This window comes from Chanodichthys erythropterus, chromosome 10, assembly GCF_024489055.1.
Source record: "Chanodichthys erythropterus isolate Z2021 chromosome 10, ASM2448905v1, whole genome shotgun sequence".
NCBI classification, from domain to species: domain Eukaryota; kingdom Metazoa; phylum Chordata; class Actinopteri; order Cypriniformes; family Xenocyprididae; genus Chanodichthys; species Chanodichthys erythropterus.
In genome coordinates this window covers 58,923,036-58,945,152 of record NC_090230.1, presented here as the reverse complement: position 1 = coordinate 58,945,152, position 22,117 = coordinate 58,923,036, and the positions used below count along the sequence as shown (strand labels likewise).

The 22,117-nt window shown below is 37.0% G+C and overlaps 1 protein-coding gene across 8 annotated transcripts in view; it reads right to left on the bottom strand.

Annotated features, from left to right (window-relative positions):
• The window catches only part of tpm2 (tropomyosin 2 (beta)), a 28,221-nt gene that overhangs the window by 5,380 nt on the left and 724 nt on the right, over positions 1 to 22,117 (bottom strand). The window contains exons 2-9 of one of the 8 annotated variants that reach the window (XM_067398392.1): positions 20,752 to 20,877; positions 7,339 to 7,472; positions 6,740 to 6,857; positions 5,843 to 5,913; positions 5,126 to 5,201; positions 4,027 to 4,089; positions 1,998 to 2,067; positions 922 to 1,387 (exon numbers count right to left, since the gene is read on the bottom strand). In XM_067398392.1, coding sequence (XP_067254493.1) covers positions 1,305 to 1,387; positions 1,998 to 2,067; positions 4,027 to 4,089; positions 5,126 to 5,201; positions 5,843 to 5,913; positions 6,740 to 6,857; positions 7,339 to 7,472; positions 20,752 to 20,877 — 741 coding nt within the window. In that variant the 3' untranslated portion in view covers positions 922 to 1,304. Of the gene's footprint in view, positions 1 to 921; positions 1,388 to 1,997; positions 2,068 to 4,026; positions 4,090 to 4,524; positions 4,601 to 5,125; positions 5,202 to 5,842; positions 5,914 to 6,739; positions 6,858 to 7,338; positions 7,473 to 13,057; positions 13,483 to 20,751; positions 20,878 to 22,117 lie in introns of those variants that run through there. The other 7 variants (XM_067398390.1, XM_067398396.1, XM_067398394.1 and 4 more) reach the window with 7 other exon arrangements.

Here is a 22,117-nt window from a genome sequence, read left to right as displayed (position 1 = left end):
AATTTCTTTGTTCTGTTGAACATAAAGGAAGATATTTTGAAGAAAGTTTTTTAACAGGCCACATTGGGGCACCACTGACTTCCTTAGTAGGAAAAAAAACTACTATGGATGTCAATGGTGCCCAAAAACTGTTCAGTTTAACACATTCTTCAAAATATCTTCCTTTGTGTTCAACAGAACAAAGAAACGTGAGGGTGAGTAAACAATGACAATTTTCATTTTTGGGTGAACTTTAAGGGATGCATTCTATGAACTGTCCTAATTACAAAGTCCTGAAATTTTAAAATGGTCTTCTACTGATGTTATTATTATACAAATACAGTCTATCAAAAAACAATTTGATTTGTTTACGATATTGTCAATAATATGTCTCTTAGCATTAGGAAGACACTTGGGAGTTTGTTGTCTAATGGCCATATTTTTTAAGTGTGCTTGTCTGCTTGAATCCAAAATTGAGAAGAGTTTTCTTCCAATAGGGATGACGTATATCCGAGTGAGATTTTGGCCCTGAAGACATTTAGGAATATATATTGTTTTTAGTGTTCTGAGTGCTGTCCACAGTGTCCATGAGTCAATAACACTTTATTTTGATGGTCCACTTTAGATATTCTACTAACTGCAAGTAAATTTGCAACTATGTCAACTTATTCTACTAACCCGAACCTAATAGTCTACTAATACTTGAATTATATTCAAATTATATTTGAATACTTGAATACTTGAGTTAGTTGACCTGTAGTTGCAAAGTAACTCATAGTTAGTTGAATGTCTAAAGTGGACCATCTAAATAAAGTGTAACCCACGATTTACCAAAATCTAGATGTCACTACCTGTAATATTTATTCTCACAGATAAAACAGATGATAATAACTTGTGATAACGATAATAAGTAAATAAAATAAATCTCAAGAAACAGGAGGAAACTGAAGCAAGACATTTATTACAGCAGCAGGATAAAGTAAAGTAAAGCAGCAGTGAGCACGTATGACACAGACGCTGCAGTGGAAGTGTCAACATTGTGATAGATACTCTGCTAAACATTGAGCTTATCATGAACTTCTAAATGGACAGTGCTGGGAACAACACACAAATGTTGACCATTCCATTACAGATTACAAAATCAGGAGAGAAAGACAGGACACAAAACTTGAGCTGCAGCATGAGCGCAAATCAGACTGAACAATAATGTCTGATGTCCGTTTTAAAGTCACATGAAGAAAACAGAACAGAACTAGCCATTTGAACAATGCCACAGAGGGGGAAAAACGGAGAGGTGAAGGATGAGAAGGAGACCAAGAGTGCGTTTAGAGGGTAGTCATGTCATTTAGAGCCAGATCCAGCTCCTCGCTGAGGGCTTTACCCTTGAGTTTCTGAGCGTACACCTCATCTGTGCATCATCCCAGAGAAACGACCACAGAGAACACAAACAAACAGACAGAACGAAACAATGAGCAGAAAAAGACAGAATAATGCCGTCAGATGGAGGATTTCAGAGGCCAGTTTCAACTATAAAAGTTTGTTTGAACAACAAGCAATAAGTATGAAATCTTGGTTAGAAAACCTTGGAACAAGCATCCTCACTCAGAGTGTCATCTTGATCAGTCACCCTGAAATGAAACTCCATCCGCAAAAACCCACGATACATGCTCTCACATGTCGTCTACTCATTCAATGAACATCTAAGGTGTCAGTCACCTCACCAAAAACAGATGACATGCAGTTTCAGTACATCAAAAAGACACCAGATCCATCTGCCGAAAACGCACACAATGCCTTCAACCATTTCAAGCAATGTTAGTGTACAACCAGCTCATTTTGATCATGCGAAACAATTTTCCAATTTTCCTATTCCTAATTATGGTTAGGGAAGTTAGAATTGGAATGACTTTATGAAGAGTGAGGCATCAAAACTGCTAACGCACACAATGTACATTGCTGTTATTCTGTCATTAGTTTCACACTATTTACAGGCAGCATAATAAATCTTGAAGATGTACCTTCTAAATCATCAATGGTCTTCTCAAGCTTCGCCACGGACCTCTCAGCAAACTCAGCACGTGTTTCAGCCTAGAGAAAAGAAATTAACATTCTCATGAACTCTTGAGCGGAAGACCGTATAATATTTTATCAATAACCGATTTGGACAAAATAATCACTTTAGTAATATTACATGACCTTGTGCTTTTTTTGTTCCACTGACCTTTGTCTCGCTTTTTTAACAGCATAAAGGCGGTCTGTGTGAACCGGCCCTATGAATTGGACTTACTACTTGGCCCTTTGGTCATGTGGACTTAAAGGACACATACTCGTGGAGGCTATTGCAAGTCCACAAGACCACAAGTGCACATGAAATGTGCCATTTGGGACAGGGCCATTCTGAAGTGCACATGCACAGGACACTTTACTATCCCATAAGGCCACAGGAAAAGAGATGTGAATGGCAGTGAAGTGATGTAACTGACAGCATAATTCATATGACAATGACAACATAGCAGATGAAGTTTAAAGGGATAGTTCACCCAACAATGAAAATTTGATGTTTATCAGCTTACCCCCAGCGCATCCAAGATGTAGGTGACTTTGTTTCTTCAGTAGAACACAAATGATGATTTTTAACTCCAGCCGTTGCTGCCTGTCAGTCAAATAATGCGAGTGGATGGGAACTTCTACTATAAGACTAAATAAAACTTGCATAGACAAGTCCAAATTAAACCCTGCGGCTAGTGACGACACATTGATGTCCTAAGACACGAAACGATCAGTATTTATATAATTTTTTACCTCTAATACTCCACTATGTCCAACTATATTCAGCATTCGCTTAGTGAGGTCTGATCGCGCTCTGACTATGGCAGTGATGTCTCGCGCATATACTTTAATGAGTGCTAGACATCACTGCCACTGTCAGAGCACAATCAGATCTCACTAACCGAATGCTGAACACAGTTGGACAGAGTGGTGTTTTAGAGGTAAAAAAATTATATAAATACTGTTCGGTTTCTCACACAAACCGATCGTTTCGTGTCTTAGGACATCAATGTGTCGTCACGAGCCGCAGGGTTTAATTTGGACTTGTCTATGCAAGTTTTATTTACTCTTATAGTAGAAGTTCCCATCCACTCGCATTATTACAGACTGCAACGGGTGGAGTTAAAAATCATCATTTGTGTTCTACTGAAGAAAAAAAGTCACCTACATCTTGGATGCGCTGGGGGTAAGCAGATAAACATCAAATTTTCATTTTTGGGTGAACTATCCCTTTAACATCTGCTCCAGGGATGGACTGTGACTTTTTAATCGGTGGGCCAGTGTTTACTTAGGCCAGTAAATGTCAAAACCAAGTTTAAACCAAGTACTTATAAGACTTAAGCCCCCTTAATATACAATATTTAATTACTATAATAATAGTAACATTTATTAAAAAAAAAATATTAAAAAAAAAAAACACTACAGTGTTAGTAACTGCAATGAAATGTTCTATATGAATGGTGCTGTATGGATTGATAAGCTTGTAATTACCGCTGTGTATCATGTTTTCCAGTTTACCATGTCACTGCAGTTTACATAGACAATGCTGTTTTGTTTCTAGTTTCAGATGGCTTTAGCATGAAGCTTTTAAAGTTCTTATATCATAGGAGTGTATAGCACATAACAGTTTTGAATTCAAAGGGACCAAATGGCTTGCGTTGCATTCATCACTGGATAGCAAGGCGCAAGCCCAAAGCAAGTTCACCAGCACTACATGGCTTAGACTGGTGTTGTGCCGAATTTTGACTGTAGTGCTTATGATTGGTTCAAACACTGCGGAGACTGCAACCGGATTGGTCAGAAACATAATCCTAACCATAGTAGGGAGAAAGCAGGGAAGATTATGACTTAATAATGAGCTGTCCATGTCTGGATTTCAGAGCAGTTGAAGTCCATAAACAGCTGAAAACCACTTTGAATTTGCTCAGCATTGTGTATGAAGAGTGCTTTTATTTGAAATATGCAGTGTAATTTAAATATAGTGAAATGAAAACGCACCTCTTTGAGTTTGTCAGTCAGTACTCTGATTTCCTCTTCATATTTGTCTTCCTTTGTGGAGTACTGGGGAATAAATAATAATAATAAAAAAAAAAAATTATTAATCAGCAGTCATTCAATATTTTAAGAATTCTTTATAGGCTACATATATTGTTGCGTCTGAAATCAGAAGAAGAACAATGCATAGCTTTGGAAAGAGAAACTATGGAGACGTTGAGTATAAGAAAGCTATTTTACTTGACCAAAAGAACTGATTAAAAGTAATTCACTTCACTGGCTTATCTCACCCTATATACAATGCTGATTTAACAAGGGGAATCTCATTTTATGTTTGGTTTAAAATTTGGACAAATGACATATGTGATATTATAATTTGTTGTGCAAAGAACAACACTACAACCACAAAGACAGAGTGAACATGGGCAGCCTGACTTGAAAAGTGAACAGCAGGGCATTTGGACCTTTCACATTGAAAAATCCTATGAGTGCTCTGCCTACCTTCTCAGCCTGTGCCTCCAGGGACTTCAAATTGTTGGTGACATTTTTCAATTCTTCCTCAAGGTCACCAGATTTGCTATACCACAGCAAGAGATGCAGGAAAAGAAAGGGCAAAGGAGAGGAGAGAGACAGCATTTTGAGAAGACAGGAAAGGAAGCATTTTTAGCTAAAGAGACCCCAACCATAATGGAAGAATGAGGCCATTCCCCATATCTTATCTTAGAACCATTCACAGCTCCAAGCACATCAGACAGTAACACTTTACATGCCTGAACGTTATTCACAAACCACTTTCTATAGAAAAAGAAATCCATGCAGACTAGAATGGCAGTTTCGAGAGGTCAAAACTAGCTACTTTAGTGTTTATTCAAATAACGAAAAAGCAATCCTTTTCCGAGATGTTTGCTACATAACAGCAGCAATTAAAGTGTGGCATTCCCCAAGGTTCTAGTTGAGGCCCCTTTACTTTTTGCAAAAGATGCGTTTCATTGACACAGGGATAAAGCCGAGAAGAGCAGCAGAGGAGGTCATAGATCTCCGAAAGAGAGGACAAGTAAAAAGAAGCAAGCGTTAGCGTGCTACGTCAGTCTCTCAGCAGTACCTCTTCCTCTCCAGCCATCATGGATTTCAAATTCTGGTCCATGAGTCTAAGTTCCTCCTCCAGCTGCCTGACTCGACTGGGTTAGTCCAAAAAGGGCCAGTGGGGGAGGGGGGGAGGTAATGGGGGGGGGATACAGGATAAGGAACAACGGAGCATGCATTTGGAAAACGTGAAGAAAGGACAATTAGAAACCTTGCTGTTGTTAAATGACCCTGAGAATTCTTCTGTTACCAATTATAGAGCATTTGCAGCAGCTGATCTTTGGAAATCCTGGAGACTTTTACCTCCCAGTTCTGACAGAGATCAGTTCTGTCAAGTTTACTCAAAATGACAACTGAATGGTATGTTTCAGGTACCACAGACATGCATATCAACCTCGGTTATTCATGCAAATACACTTTTGTTACAATCACAACGTGGACGCATATACACATATATATTCCACGCATTTTTGAATAAACCAATCAATATATTTTTGTTCATAATGTATTCTAGCGAGGAATTTAAGGAGCAGTTATCCAAATGCAGATTAAGCCTGTTCATATTATCATGATGTTAGTGCTAGTAAAAAATGAAATGCATCAGTAAGAAACATAATCGACTACAGGCACCACTGTTAACATACAAGGTTACTGATGTTTTTATTTATTGAGGTTTTATAATAATGCAATAGTCCAATCTCAACTAAAGAGATTAATAAGGATTATATGTACTTACGCCTCAGCCACTTCAGCTCGTTCCTCAGAGCGCTCAAGCTCACCCTCAAGAATCACCAGTTTACGCGCCACCTGCAGTCAAACAAACACACGAACAGACACAGTTTTACAATTACAATCAAATAGCAATATCAAAGATCTGTCAAGCCAAGTTAAGAAGAAGGAAGTTAATCCCCAATAAACAATAATTCAAGTTTAGTTATAGTAATCCACCTTCCACACTACAACAACAACTCTGTGACCATTTGGTCAAGAAAGAAACATGCTTGTTCTTCAAAAACTAATTTGGATAAAACAGTATAAATGGCCACCAACAGCCATTCAAAATTCAGCAGCCAATTAATTAATTCACTTGTGAACAGCTGCTGAACATGAAACTTTTAATACACATACAGGGTGTCTATAAAAATATCTACCAAACTTGTGACAACTGACCACAAAGTCATTGCCATGTATAGTGTAAATGTATTCTTAAATTATTATATAAAGAAAACAAATTCATTCTTATATTTCACGAAGCTTATGGGATTAGCTTTTTTTTTTTCTTTCATCCGAATCCCAAGTCTAAGTCTGAAAATGTTTTCCATGTCTTTATAAAGACTTTGCCACCATTTTGAACTTTCAGGCCTGGCTGTAATGACTGTTTTATTCATATTTGAGTGCAGTGTCCTATAAGAAAAACCTTAAAGCTATGATGAGGAACATTTTAGGGTGAAATTTCCAGCAAAAAATAAACTGTCATATATAGTGTTACTGAAATATAAAATGACCTATAACATGACATAACATTTTGGTTATATCACCACCCGTAATAACTGCCATTTACTGTGCAAAGGCTGTAGTTATAAGAAGCCTCATTTCAACTGATTCCATTCATTTAAAAATGTGACATGCACACCTCCTCATATTTGCGGTCCGCCTCCTCAGCGATGTGTTTGGCCTCCTTCAGCTGCATCTCCTGGATCTCCATCTTCTCCTCATCTTTTGTTGCTCTGTTCTCTATCACCTTCATTCCTCTGTGAGAAAAAAAGCACATGGTCAGTATTACAATTAGGCAATGCCTTGAACAGACAAACTTGGCAAGACAAAACATAACAGGATTGAGGTATTTCCTCATCGTTCTCCAAGGCTTTGTTCACACAATGCACAAGATATTTAGTACTGACTGTCCGCATTACCAAGAGACCTAAGAGAACAGCCAATATTGTGGAAAAACATGCATCCATTTTCTAAACCGCTTGTCCTATGTAGGGTCACGGGGATGTTGGAGTTGATCCCATTGTCTCGGGCCAAAGACAGGAAAGCACACTGGACAGATCCCAAATTACCAAAAAACTACAGACAAATCTGGCTTGAATCCTGCCGTCTATTTTTGTTCATATTACAACAATGGATGCGAGTCAAATACATAAAACAGTGCGTCTGTGAACAAAGCCCAGATGTGTAGTTAAGGTGTGGAGTGGGAAAAATTATTATGCTGGGATGCTGCCGCCACACCTCTCGCTCTCATCTGCGGCTTTCTCTGCCTCCTCCAGCTTCTGTAGCGCAGTGGCAAGTCTCTCCTGGGCACGATCTAACTCCTCCTCAACCAGCTGGATACGTCTGTTCAGGGACGCCACCTCAGCCTCGGCCTACGATCACAGGGAAATCAGTCAATACACATCAAGGCTGGACAGCATGGTAGAGAAACACAATTCGCAATAAACTCTTTGGATAAGGCGATGTGATGTGAAAATCTTCATCATCTTAATTTCAAATTAAGTGCAAAATTATTTATGACTCCTTTTCTTGTTTTCCAACTCCTTTGACTCCAACCATTTGAAATTAATAATAATAATAATAATAATAATAATAATAATAGTTTCCTGTATTTTATTGACAAAAGCTTTCTATTTCCATATCCTGTTCTTCTCAGAACAATGTGTAAATTCCAGGCTTTAAAATGAATATAAAATGTAACAATAGTATTTTAAAAGGTGCCGAAGAACATGTTTTTAAAAGATGTACTATAAGTCAAAGGTGTCCCCTGAATGTGTCTGTGAAGTTTCAGCTCAAAATACCCCCTTTTTTTTTTTTTTATTAATTTTTTTAACTGCCTATTTTGGGGCATAATTAGAAATGCACCGATTCAGGGTGTGCGGCCCCTTTAATTCTCGTGCTCCACGCCCCAAGAGCTCGCACTTGCCTTAAACAACATAAAAAAAAGTTCACACAGCTAATATAACCCTCAAAATGGATCTTTACAAAGTGTTCGTCATGCAGCATGTCTAATCGCGTAAATATGGTATTTATTTGGATGTTTACATTTGATTCTGAATGAGTTTGATAGTGCTCAGTGGCTAAAGCTAACATTACACACTTTTGGAGAGATTTATAAAGAATTAAGTTGTGTTTATGAATTATAAATGAAAAATGAAAATAACGACAGTCTTGTGTCTGTGAATACAGTAATAAACAATGGTAACTTTAACCACATTTAACAGTACATTAGCAACATGCTAACGAAACATTTAGAAAGACAATTTACAAACACCACTAAAAATATCATGTTATCATGGATCATGTTAGTTATTATTGCTCCATCTGCCATTTTTCGCTGTTGTCCTTGCTTGCTTACCTAGTCTGAAGATTCTGCTGTGCACAGATTCAGACGTTAATACTGGCTGCCCTTGTGTAATGCCTCGATCATGGGCTGGCATATGCAAATATTGGGGGCGTACATATTAATGATCCCGACTGTTACGTGACAGTGGGTGTTATGTTGAGATTCGCCTGTTCTTTGGAGGTCTTTTAAACAAATGAGATTTATATAAGGAGGAAACAATGGAGTTTGAGACTCACTGTATGTCATTTCCATGTACTGAAATCTTGTTATTCAACTATGCCAAGGTAAATTCAAGTTTTGAATCTAGGGCACCTTTAAGCTAATATTTTACAATATAAACTGCAGAAACATGAATCTTTTCTATTAAATGTAAACGTTCAACAACAAATATTGAAACTAATATTTTAGTTAAATTATTATTATTATTATTATTAATTATTGCATTCTCTTTGATGGTCTGGTCAACGCACACACACTTTAGTATAAATATATTTGGTAAATTTAACAGCAATTCACTTGGAATGGAATGCAACTATAATATTTACAGATAAGAACATCATTTTTTTAATGTAAAAATCTTTAAATCTTTGTTAAAGCTTCTTTAAACTCCACTGTATGACATAAATCTTCCATCATTCAGACAGAACACTGTACTTAAACACTGTGACAATGTTGCCTGTAGCACTATTATTCACTACAAGACTTTTACTAAATGATCATGAGGTGGAGCCGTGGTATCAAGATCCTGCCCACACTCCTCTGCCCGCAGACTCATTTGTAAGCACAGCTGTCAATCATGATATCACACCCCATTTTTATAGTATCAAATAACTAATTAAAACCAAACTTACTGGAAAAAACGAACACTTGAACATGCATCATTGTGATAGGAATTATCTAAAATGACAGTAACCATCTTTGGAAAAAAATTATTTGAAGTGTAATTGGATTTTTTTTTACTTTGGCTCATGTCCCATTCGATTACATGGAGAGGGCGGGATTTATGACCTATACTGCAGCCAGCCACCAGGGTGTGATCAAAATGCTTTAGCTTCACTTTTCAGCATGGGTGTGGCACATTTGTTCCAGACAAATAACAGGCCAGTTGTTTTTAGTGAATCAGTAAGAGCTGTCACTGAGACTCACTTGCAGCTAGTTACTACTTTAATCATGTCTGACATGGTTACCACATTTTTGTTTGTTCAGTAGGTTCATTTAATATATTAGTTACTGAGGACCAATTACTGGATTACCATCAAAATGAAAACACTTTGCACTAATTTTATTACATTTAACATTTTGATAAATCTGTTCTGCTGAAAACTAAAATTGCCTCATTATTTGGCAGCAGGTTGCTGAGAGCAGAAAGCAAAAAAAAATTTCAAAATATTTCTTTCTCAAAATCACTACAAGAATTGTATATTGAATTGTGTACGAACCAGAATTGTGCAAGATGCTTTTATCCAAAATGACTTTTATTGCATTCAAGCTATATATTTTATCAGCTCATGCATTCACTAAATTTTTGTGTGTCTGGAAGAGGCAGATGTTTCCATTGAACACAGTGACATTCTCTCTGAATGCATGCATTGCTGGCTTGAAAGTTAAACTTTAAAAATGCAAAGTTCACTAGGGGGATCACGGTCAACTGTTTGTCTAATACTTTAATAGCTAACTACACACTAGCACTACAATTGCGATATATATGTCAACCCTTTAAATAAGGGAACATTGGATCACATCACTAAATAAAGCATGCACTGATCATGAATAAATGTCTTAATCTTTTTATGATTTTAAAGAATGCTGAAAAACAACATGCCTATAGCTGTATTTACCACTACTCAAAAAGGGCAAGTCTGATGTCATCTTGCTAATATAATCCTTACAACAATAGTTGTACTAGAAAAACAACAGTGCTCAGTACAAAGGTGGCCTAATTCGTTTGTGGGTTAAGGCCATGCCTGCCATCTGTAGCTATTTTCATGGCAAAATCCAGGTTAAAATACAAAAATAGCTACAAACAACTAAAATTGTTCTGACCTACTGGAAAAGCAAATGTTTTAAATTAAATCACATCACTGACCATAGCTCAGTCAGATCATTCACACACTGAAAACTATTGTTATTCAACTCAGGTTCCAACTTCGACGTTGCCAACATCAACATTATTTTGTGTAACTAGCCGTAATTTGTGCGCATGCAACATTATCTTTACTTTCTAGGTTATTTAATCTCTGACTTCATTATTACTCAAGAAAAAAAATTGTATTAATGTCCATCTTCCAAACTATGTCCTTTACTTTACCCAAATACACTTTGATAAGCATAAGAATGATTTATATTTTAGAGCTGTTCAGAGCCAAATCACAACCAAAACAAAGTTCTTCTGCAAGATACATGGGCTACGGTTTTATTTTTCTGCAAAAGAGACCCAAAAGTTAAATAGTTTATCTTTAAGTGTGTTACATACAAATTTATGTAAGAACGCAATCCTCACACCCATATAGTAGTCAGGCCTTCTTCTTTCTGATAGTCACGCAAAGGCAAATTCCCTTTTCCCACAAAATCTGACATAACAGCTCAAATTACAATAATAAGCTTACCTTTGTAAATTAGGGTATGGCAAGGTAACCATTTTGAAAACTGGCTTTTTATGTACTTGCGCAATAATTGATTTTTGTTCAACTTTAACCAAAGAAAATAATACTAATAAATAAATAAATTCTTCTGTAGTGCAACTTTAAAGGGTTAGTTCACCCAAAAATGAAAATAATGTAATTTATTACTCGCCCTCATGCCGTTCCACACCCGTAAGACCTTTGCTAATCTTCGGAACGCAAATTAAGATATTTTTGTTGAAATCTGATGGCTCAGTGAGGACTGCATAGCCAGCAATGACATTTCCTCTCTGTCGAATCATGATTCGGATCGTGTGTCAAACCGCCAAACTACTGAAATCATGTGACTTTGGCGCTCTGAACCGCGGATTCGACACACTGATTCATAACGCTCCAAAGCTTCATGAAGCAGCGTTTTGAAATCAGCCATCACTATATAAGTTGTTGTTTTGTTTTTTTGGAGCACCAAACATATTCTCGTTGCTTTATATTAATATGAACCACTGTACTCACATGAACTAATTTAAATATGTTTTTAGTACATTAATGGATCTTGACAGAGGAAGTGTCCATTGTTCCCTATGCAGGCCACACTGAGCCATCGGATTTCAACAAAAATATCTTAATTTGTGTTCCGAAGATTAACGAAGGACTTATGGGTGTGGAACGGCATGGGGGTGAGTAATAAATGACATTATTTTCATTTTTGGGTGAACTAACCCTTTAATGTATGGCAGGTGAAGCACAGATCAAATGGACTCTTGAAGGCACATCAAAATCATTCTCCAATTGACCTTAATCAGGTTAGATGTCATACTGAATTTAATGCAGATGAAAACAAAGCTGAGGGGCAGACGCACAGTCTTTACAACAACATACACTGAATAAAGGTGCTAGACCATGTCATTTTCACCACTCACACATGAGTTGTCAGGTGACATTTCATCAGCTGAACAAGTGACATGTTGTCAAACAACAGTAAAACCCATTGAACGCACTGTCCCTCACAGCCTCGTTTTCATTCCCGTCAGAAATTAAATATGGCACTACCCTGATTAAGGTCTACTTGCTGTCTATTCTGATGTAAACAACCACCACTTTTCTTACCTGTAGATTAGAACACAAGAGGATTATCCTGTTCTGGGTCAGATGAACATTCAGGTGGACTAAAACTGTATCACTGTTTTAACTGACCACTTAAGTTTGATGTGAGAGATGATTTGAGTCTGTGCGTCACACCCGCCCTTAATATGAACTCTAATCCGCTCCTTCTGTCCAGCGCATTAGCTCAAGTTCAACTAAAGCTCTGTGTTCCATGTCAAGCCCAAACTTGTTTTGCAGATATTGTTTAATTCTGCACTGTTTGTTTTACCTTAATGGATATTGATTTAGGATACTGGTTTAAGAAAATCAAAGCATACAATGACACTACATCACTACTATCTTGAGGGACCTCGGTTTTACATTTGCATATATCTTTTACAAGCACCCAATTTAAACAGTGAAAAATTATGTTTTAATCTATGTCTCTTATCTAAATTTGCTTTATTATACTAATCAAAATTGTTATTCATTTGAATCTAGTTTAATCTATTGATTATAATAACTAATATTTTTTATTGTAATCACAATTTTAATCATTTATTTTTTAATCTAAATATATTTCCTTATTTATCTGAATCTTATTATTTATCTTTTTTTTTTTTTTTTTTAAATATCTATATAGTTTTAATCTAGACTTTTCCACTGACCCCGTCACACCCTTGTGGCCCCCAGCCCAGACCCCAGTTTGAAAACCCCTGGCCTACAAAGGCCTCTTCTAACAAACAACTGACTGTTTGCAATAAAGGGACATTGATATTGCAGTGAATAGAATACCTTTCAAGTTAACAACAGGACAGTGTAAATAGAGAGATAAAACTTCACTCTATAATAACAGATCAATCACTACAGCCTGGTTGAATATCAAAGGTTTGAGAGGGTCACTCACTCTCTCTCTGCACTGCCGCTCCATGTCCACCTCTCTCTGCAGCATTTCTGCTCGATCTTCCGCATCATCCGCCTGCTGCTGCAGGCTCTGGATCTTCCTTTTCACGGATTCTATGGATGTTATCGATGCCATTACCGCTGAATCCCAAGGCTATGATTAATAACGCTGAACACGACACGGGCAGGACAGCAGCGATATCGCTCTATCCCACTGAATAATCATGCGTTCATGTTAAACCCGTCTTCGTCTAGTTTCTTCCTCCGACGTTTTTTATCCAGAACTGGTAAAGTTTAGCGTAAAGCGAAACAAATCGCCGACGTACGGTCTATTCAGACCAACAGCGAAACCAATATCCGTCGGGCTCAACTAAAAGCTCACTGACGCCAGTACAACAGATGGCGCAGCGCAGCTTTCAGGTGATCCGCCATTCATTCATTCGGCGGTCAGAAGCGCAGGAGCAGCAGGTTCAACAGAAGGACCCTCCCCTGACAGAAACAGGAATTTTTTTCAATACTTATTGATGCTTCTTCGTTCTGTTCTTCAGCACGTAAACCAAAAACAGATCAAATTCATAATAAAATCATAGTTAAGGACGTAACGCGAGCGAGAATACACAGGTGAATCCAATGCAGAAACCTTTATTCTCAAGACACCTGACGCACGCATTCATCACGGTTTCTTCATCCAGAAAATATTTGTAAATAGCCTTCTTATTAAAAACGAATGTCTTAAGTAACTAAACAACTCATCTTTCTTTGAAATGATCAGGCTATTAATTAATTTAAAGAAAAAGAATATTTGAAAATATTCTTTTATTTTGGTTGAATACTAGTGAAATGCTGTAAACTTCTGTCCACAAAAATGTTGGAAATTGTGAGAATGTAGCGTGAGAACCTAATTGTGCTCATTGCCTTGATTCCCAAATGCAGGTTAAACTTTGGATCATGAGCTGCATGTGTGTAAATGAACACAGTGCCACACCATTTCAATTAAAGGATTAGTCCACTTTCAAATTAAAATTTCCTGATAATTTACTCACCCCCATGTCATCCAAGATGTTCATGTCTTTCTTTCGTCAGTCGAAAAGAAATTGAGGTATTTGATGAAAACATTCCTAGATTATTCTCCTTATATAATGGACTTCAATGGCCTCAAAATGGTTGAAGGTCAAAATGACAGTTTCAGTGCAGCTTCAAAGGGCTTTAAATGATACCAGACGAGGAATAAGGGTCTTATCTAGCGAAACGATTGGTCATTTACAACTGTATATGCTTTATAAACACAAATGATCGCCTTGCACGCGCTTCCTCTTTCCGCATTCTTCAAAAAGCTTACGCTATATGTCCTATGCCTTCCCTATTACTTACGGAACGAATGCGCTGCCAGTTCCGTTTTTTTTTTTTTTTGTAAGTAGAATAGGGAAGGCGTATATAAAGAATATAAAAGAATAAAGAACAGTTGTATATACAGTTGTATTTCTTTTTCGAAAATGACCGATCATTTCGCTAAATAAAATCCTTATTCCTCGTCTGGTATCGTTTAAAGCCCTTTGAAGCTGCACTGAAACTGTCATTTTGACCTTCAACCATCTGGAGGCCATTGAAATCCACTATAAGGAGAATAATCCTGGAATGTTTTCATCAAAAACCTTAATTTCTTTTCGACTGAAGAAAGAAAGACATGAACATCTTGGATGACATGGGGGTGAGTAAATTATCAGGAAAATTTTATTTGAAAATGAACTAATCTTTTAGCTGTGCAGCCCTATATATTTTCATTTTACATTCGATTTGATTAATTATTAGCTTTACATCAGCTCACAAACCAGCTTGGTTTAATTGTAAGTAGTCTAAAAAAAAGAACTTTCACTGTTGTTAGTTTCACTCAAACCACCCTTGTTCACATAACTCAAAAAACTCATGTAACAACATGAACATAATTTAACTGCATTGTTTCTACTAAAAATGAGTATTGTCAGCTTTACTTAGTAAGTGTTTGTTCAGTCAACTTAACACTGCTGAGTGAAACACAAATTAATGTTGACAACTAACTGAGAAGTGGATCCGTAGTTCCCAGCATGCTTTGCAAGGAACTGCATTAGGAGAGTAAATTTAGGGATTAAAGTGTTATTTTATGTGTTTTTCAGTAAAGGGAAAGATGTTGTTAGTTTATGTTAGTGTTTAATGTTCGGTTATGTTGGACATGTATTGGACGGTATGTTTAGAGGAGTTTCTGTAATGTTTTTGAATTTTGTGGTTACCATTATGCAGAAGAATGTTGCCTGTGTTTAGGCTGTGAGCCTCATATACCCATGTTTAGGATGGAATTCCTGCTCTCAAATCAATTGAGTTTGTTCAATTAGTTATTTTTTGAGTGTGTTTTGTAGTGAAAATAGTTCATTTAATAAGGTAAATTAAGTCAATAAATGTGTTCATCTTATGTAATAAACATAACATTATTAAGTAAACTGCACATATAAATATTATGTAACAGTGACATTCAAATGATTTGTATTTACTCCAAGAAATTTTGCCAGCTTTACTTGAATTTCTTTTGTTCATACCACTAAATTGTTATTTGTACATATTACTCAAAATTGTGTGGAACCACTTGACACTAAATCCTAGCAGGTAACTATCATGGGTTTCAGGTTCAGGTTTCCAGTTGATTCCTCAAAAAAGCTCTAAAATAAAAAGCTCTGTTATTTTTTAAATTTATTAATTTATTTAGCTCATGCATGTATCTCAAGTTAGTGACTTATTACTATACATTTATTAGGTTGAATTCAGGCAACTCTTTGGCAGACATCTCAGTAGAGTATAGTGCCTGCCCACCTTTTCAGCAGCGCTGGTTACTGAAGTATTTATTTTTTTCATTAATTTCCCCCATAAGGATTTTAAAAAAAAATCATCATTAAAGTATTATAAGCCATTAACCAAGACAATAAGCTACAAGGACATTCACAACACTACAAACTTTGATTTGAAACAAAAAAGTATTTGATAATCAAAAATACAAAGGTACAAGACGGTGTATGTAACGGCTTTACTGAGGGAAAAAACTTCAATCCCATGAAGCACTGTGAACAGCATAATCAAATTCAAAATTATGGAGAAATATAAAACTATGCATTTAAAAATGTTGATTATATATATATATATATATATATATATATATATATATATATATATATATATATATATATATGCAAAGTATTTTGAGTGCATAGAGAGTCTAGAGATATCGGCTGCATCCAAACACTGGAAAATGCTGCCTTCGGAGGACACATTTCAAGGTAGCAAGGCATCAAGGCACATCCAAATCCAATGTTAGGTTCACTTCCTGTTTCCTGAGATACCTTAATCTGATCGATTTTTGAAGGCAGAATAGATGTATCCTTCGCTGTCTTTAATATCCCACAATCCTGTGCTTTCCATTCTGTAGTTGCATCCCAAATGACTCCACTATGCAATATGTACTCATCCATGTAGTGTATGAATTTGATAAGCTTATTTTGTCATTAAACATCGGAGTCTGATCCCCCCCTCCCCCTCAGAAACGTAATTAAAGCTGCGACAGTTGAGTGCAGGAAGTGTCTAACATTCCACACTTTGTATTTTCCGTTAATTTAGTGCATCATCCGGGTATTTAAAGTGCACTTTTTCTTTTTGGAATTTTCTGTGAACGCACTACTCGCACTATTTGTACTTAAAACGTCATAGAATAGTGCATATAAGTATGTGAATTGGGACGCACCTTCTGTCAGTTGAGCTAGAAAAATAAAGATGGCGTCCGAAAGTTGCGTTTGCTGGTCAGTTTAGTGTAAATGCACGTTTTTGACCAACATTTTCCACTTTTGATGTAATTTCTTGCTAAAAATTACTACTGTAGTAATTAAATATGTGCTAAGATATCACCAAAGCTTGCGCTATTTTGCGGTAAATCATTAAACTACGCTGCCTCAGAATTCTGTCTGAAATCAGTTTCATGAGGTCAGCTGCCTAGGTTTTCGGATGCAGCAACCGACTCCATTACATCATTCGCAGTGCTTCATGGGAGTGGGCGGAGCTGAAGAGCTCTTTTGGTGCAGTTTTGCTTGTTTTGACTCTGATTGGTGCAATTTTCTGTACAGCATTTCTGCTGTTTCAAACAATTACTTTAAAAAAAATGAAATAACATGGGCTACATCTTCAACAGAGAATTCATTCAGAAGAATACTATCGATTAACAACCTCGTAGCTCACAACAGGTCTGTCTTTAAAGGTTTATAAGTTATCGTTCAAAATCAGTTTCCCTATGGAGATGAATGGAGTTTTTACTTCCAGAACCCGATCGTTGCACTCTGTCCAAAAAATGTAGTCCAATATAGGCTATAAGAATTTACTCCACATGTTCAGAGCTCTACATGTTAACAATCAATGGATGAACCAATGGATGTTTCACTCAAATGTCTACTTCCGTTTCATTGTGACTTTAACCACTGAATTTTTACTCCCTCATTGTCAAAGAGAATTTCGATTATCCCTATTTACTCATTGTTTGCAAATCTGTATTACTGGCTCTGTGGTCTGTTTAGATTCAAGAGATACAATGATTCAATGTAAAATTTGTGAAATTTTGTTAAAAGAAAGTAAAATGATATACCAAGTCTTTTGAATATATAGATTTAAATGAACTTATAGACTACTATATCTGCTGCATTCTTGGTCACCTGTCTGTCTAAATCTTATGTACTCAAATTGTGTATTTGATCTCAGAGATGAGTCTTACTGCTGCTTACAGACTTTCTTCATCATTGTGTCCAATCAAATGAATTTCAAGAGAAGTACATCCATAAAACAGGATGTTTCAGTCAAACCTCTACTTATGGGTTGTTTGACTTTACTGTCCTCAGAGCGATCCTTTCAATGAAACTATGAGCAGAAGCACTGAAAGTATTGACGTCACTCCACTGTAAACAAATGACTGCATTCCTCTGATTTTTTTTCCTTTTTTGGCCACGTATTAATGGTGCAAATACAATACACACAGAGTGAGCGTTCCTGACCATACTCTAAAACTACCTCATGTTTCAATGGAAGAATTCTGGATTAAAACTTTCCACTGTGGTTGCCGAAGTCTTTCAACTCATGAGCACATGACTTGTATTTCACATGTAACTAGTTAATAATTGTCAAATGTACATGTATTATACTGCTGGAGGAGGAGGGCTGTCTCAGCTCAAAGTTCTTCCTCCACTACACACTTGGGCCCGGTTTCATGGGTTTCACAGACAGGGCTTAGCCTAAACCAGGATTAGGCCTTAGTTCAATTAGGATATTTATGTAACTTTTATAAATGTACACTAGAAAACAAAAAAATCCTGGTGTGCATCTTGAGACAAAACAATGGCATGGATATATTTTAAGATCTGTCAGTACAAGTTGCTTTCAGTTAAAACAGCTCAAACATGCATTTTAGTCTAAGACTAGCTTAAAGGGATAGTTCACCCAAAAATGAAAATTTGATGTTTATCTGCTTACCCCCAGCGCATCCAAGATGTAGGTGACTTTTTTTCTTCAGTCGAATGCAAATTATGATTTTTAACTGCAACCGCTGCCGTCTGTCAGTCAAATAATAGCAGTAGATGGGAACTTCAACTATAACAGTAAATAAAACTTGCTTAGACAAATCAAAATTAAAACCTGCGGCTCGTGACGACACATTAATGTCCTAAGACACGAAACGATCGGTTTGTGCGAGAAACCGAACATTATTTATATAATCTAATATAAATACACCACTCTAATACACCACAATGTCCAACTTTGTTCAGCTTCCTGTTAGTGAGGTCAAAAAACGCTACGTGATGACGGAAGTGATGTCTCGCCCATATACTTCAATGAGCGCGAGACATCACTTCCGTTGTCAGAGCGCGATCAGACCTCACTAGCCGGAAGCTGAACGAAGTTGGACATAGTGGTGTATTAGAGGTAAAAAATGATATAAATACTGTTAGGTTTCTCGCACAAACCGATCGTTTAGTGTCTTAGGACATCAATGTGCCGTCACGAGCCGCAGGGTTTAATTTGGATTTGTCTATGGAAGTTTTATTTACTCTTATTGTTCAAGTTCCCAATTACTGCTATTATTTGACTGACAGAGGGCAGCGGTTGCAGTTAAAAATCATAATTTGCGTTCGACTGAAGAAAAAAAGTCATCTAGATCTTGGATGCCCTGGGGGTAAGCAGATAAACCAAAAATGATAAATCATTTTTGGGTGAACTATCCCTTTAAGCCTTGTCTGTGAAACCGGGGTTTATCTTATAGAGATTTTTCATTGCCATGGCATGTGGCTTGATCATTGGGGGCTTTAAGTTGGTTTGATCTTAAGTAAAGCTGCTTTGAAAAAAAAAGAAAAAAAAAAGTTTGTGAAAAGCGCTATACAAAGCAAACACTAATGTGCATTTCTAAACATATACTGGGCTGACGCGTTAATTTAACTACTTATGGAAAAATAACTCAAATAAAATGATTTAACGGACCCGCCCCAAACCTTCGTAGGTCATCTTACATTTCATACAATTGATTTAGAGACGAACATGAAGCATCACTGCGTGATGTTGCATTTAGAAAGTCCCTAAAATTCAAGATGTATGTAAAGAAAATGTATCCATACGCAAAAACAGGTCTTTGATGAAGTCGCAACACGCATGGCATCTGCTACGAGGTGCTGACAGTGTTTATGAAGTGTTTAGAGAACATGATACAGTGGGTGGGCTCGACACCTTCTCCAGAGCAGCTGCTGACAGGCAGCCGCCCTCGTGATTGACAGCCTGAGCTCAGCACTGTAGACGCTATGCTGACTGCCGCCACAGGAGGGCGTGTGCGAGCTGTACTTGATGATCATTCCAGCTCCTAAACTCTTCTGGCCAATTCAGACACATAACGTCTAGATGTTATGATTTTTGAACAATGGCCCAATTAAGATTTTTAACAATATTTTGCGTGCGAATCATTGTGATACATATGTATCATCATCATATATGTGACCCTGGACCACAAATCCAGTCGCACGAGTATATTTGTAGCAATATCCAACAATATGGTATGGGTCAAAATGATCGATTTTTCTTTTATGCCAAAAATCATTATTAAATTAAGTAAAGATCATGTTCCATGAAGATATTTTGTAATATATCAAAAATGTATTTTGTGAGTGGATATGCATTGCTAAGGACTTCATTTGGACAACTTTAAAGGCGATTTTCTCAATATTTTTTTTTTTTTTTTTTTTGCTCCCTCAGATTGCAAATTTTCAAATACACTTGTATCTCGGCCAAATATTGTGCTATCCTAACAATCCATACATCAATGGAAAGCTTTATTCAGTTTTATTCAGCTTTCAGATGATGTATACATCTCAATTTCAAAAAATTGACTGGTTATGACTGGTTTTGTGGTCCATGGTCACATATATGTGATCCGTAATGGTTCTAAAATACCATAGTTCTAAAATACCATAGGCCCCTTTTTTATGCAAAATATATATATTTTTTCCTTTTATTTATGGGGTGAAATATGACCTGAATATGCATTTGTGAGATTCATGCAAAATATTTAGCTTGAAGCAAATGAATATGAAGCAAAATAGCTTCAAATGAGGTGTCAGTGATGATCACGATCAATCTGTGATAATCATGTGTGTCACTCACGTCTGCGGCCTTCTTCTCGGCCTGCTCGAGTTTCTCCTGAGCGTCCTTCAGTGATTCTGAGTATTTGTCCAACTCATCCTCCACACCCTTCAGCTTCTTCTGCAGGGCCAAGAGCTCCTCTTCCAGCTACACACACACACACACACACACACACACACACACACACACACACATATGAAACTCTGAAAATACAGTAAAATGATGTGGTAAAAAGTGCTTTGACTAGATTAATTCAAAGGCATTCTTTTATTTAGTTAGTTTCTCCTCATTCTGGAAGATCATTACTTTTCAAGTAATGTGTCCCACATCTTGAACTCATTCCGACACCAATGATAAATGATGATCTCTAAATCCCATCTCATAAATGAGTCATTTAGGTGGTCTGGTTGGGAATATGAAGCTGTGGAGGGCATGATGAGACAATTATAAAAGGCACCGTTGCGTTGAAGTGGCGAGTGGAGCATTTTTGCTGTATCCTGCAGCTGCTGGTAGTCACTCCTCCCTCCACACTTCAAGTAAACCACAACCCATTTACTGTATCATCACACATAGCTTAGTGTCATAAACCAGCCTCTATTTATTGCTCACTTTGGGCCAATGAGACAGTTGGCTTCTGGATATGGAAACGCAGACCATAATGCTGGCTGCAAAAATAGACCACAGCTTTATAGGTAGGTAGCATTTTGGTCAGCTCATAAATTGAGAAGTGTAAATAACTGAATGACAGAACAAGAGAACAGCGTCAAAGCGATGCGCTCATGATGGATGCCTTCCCTTTAGTCCGTTTGACAGACCAGGACAGGCTTGGGAAGTCAGTTATGAAAAGCATTGCGGCTTTGGCGTCAAATGCAGCCCAGTGGCTCCAGATGGTACAAAGCCTTGATCCTATTATGTTGAACAATTTCATGAAGGTGGAGAGGGACAAAAAAAGACCAAGGACAGCATGTGTGCTGACCAACAGGGATGCAATAACAAAGGCCTTGGGACAAGAATAGATGGAGTTGTGCCCTCAGAACAAAGGCTTTCGAGAAATAACAGTCTTTGTTAAAACAAAAATGCATTAAATCAATTATCGGAGCACATAACTCAGTAAAGAAACCAATCCAATTCTAATAAATGAGATATGTTGAGATCACTGATTAAAAATCAAATGTTTTTTTCTCCCATGGAAAAGCCAGCTGCACTTCCATTATGGAGAATGACAGTATCCTTGCTGGAAAAAGCCTTCATTAAATGGCTTTTAATAAAATAGAGAACTGTTATAAAGTGACAGGCCCGTTATTTTTGTCGCGTTTAATCGAGCGATGGAAAATGTCGCCCCTCGGGCCAGGCCTCTTAATCAAATGGCTGTAATCACATATACCTG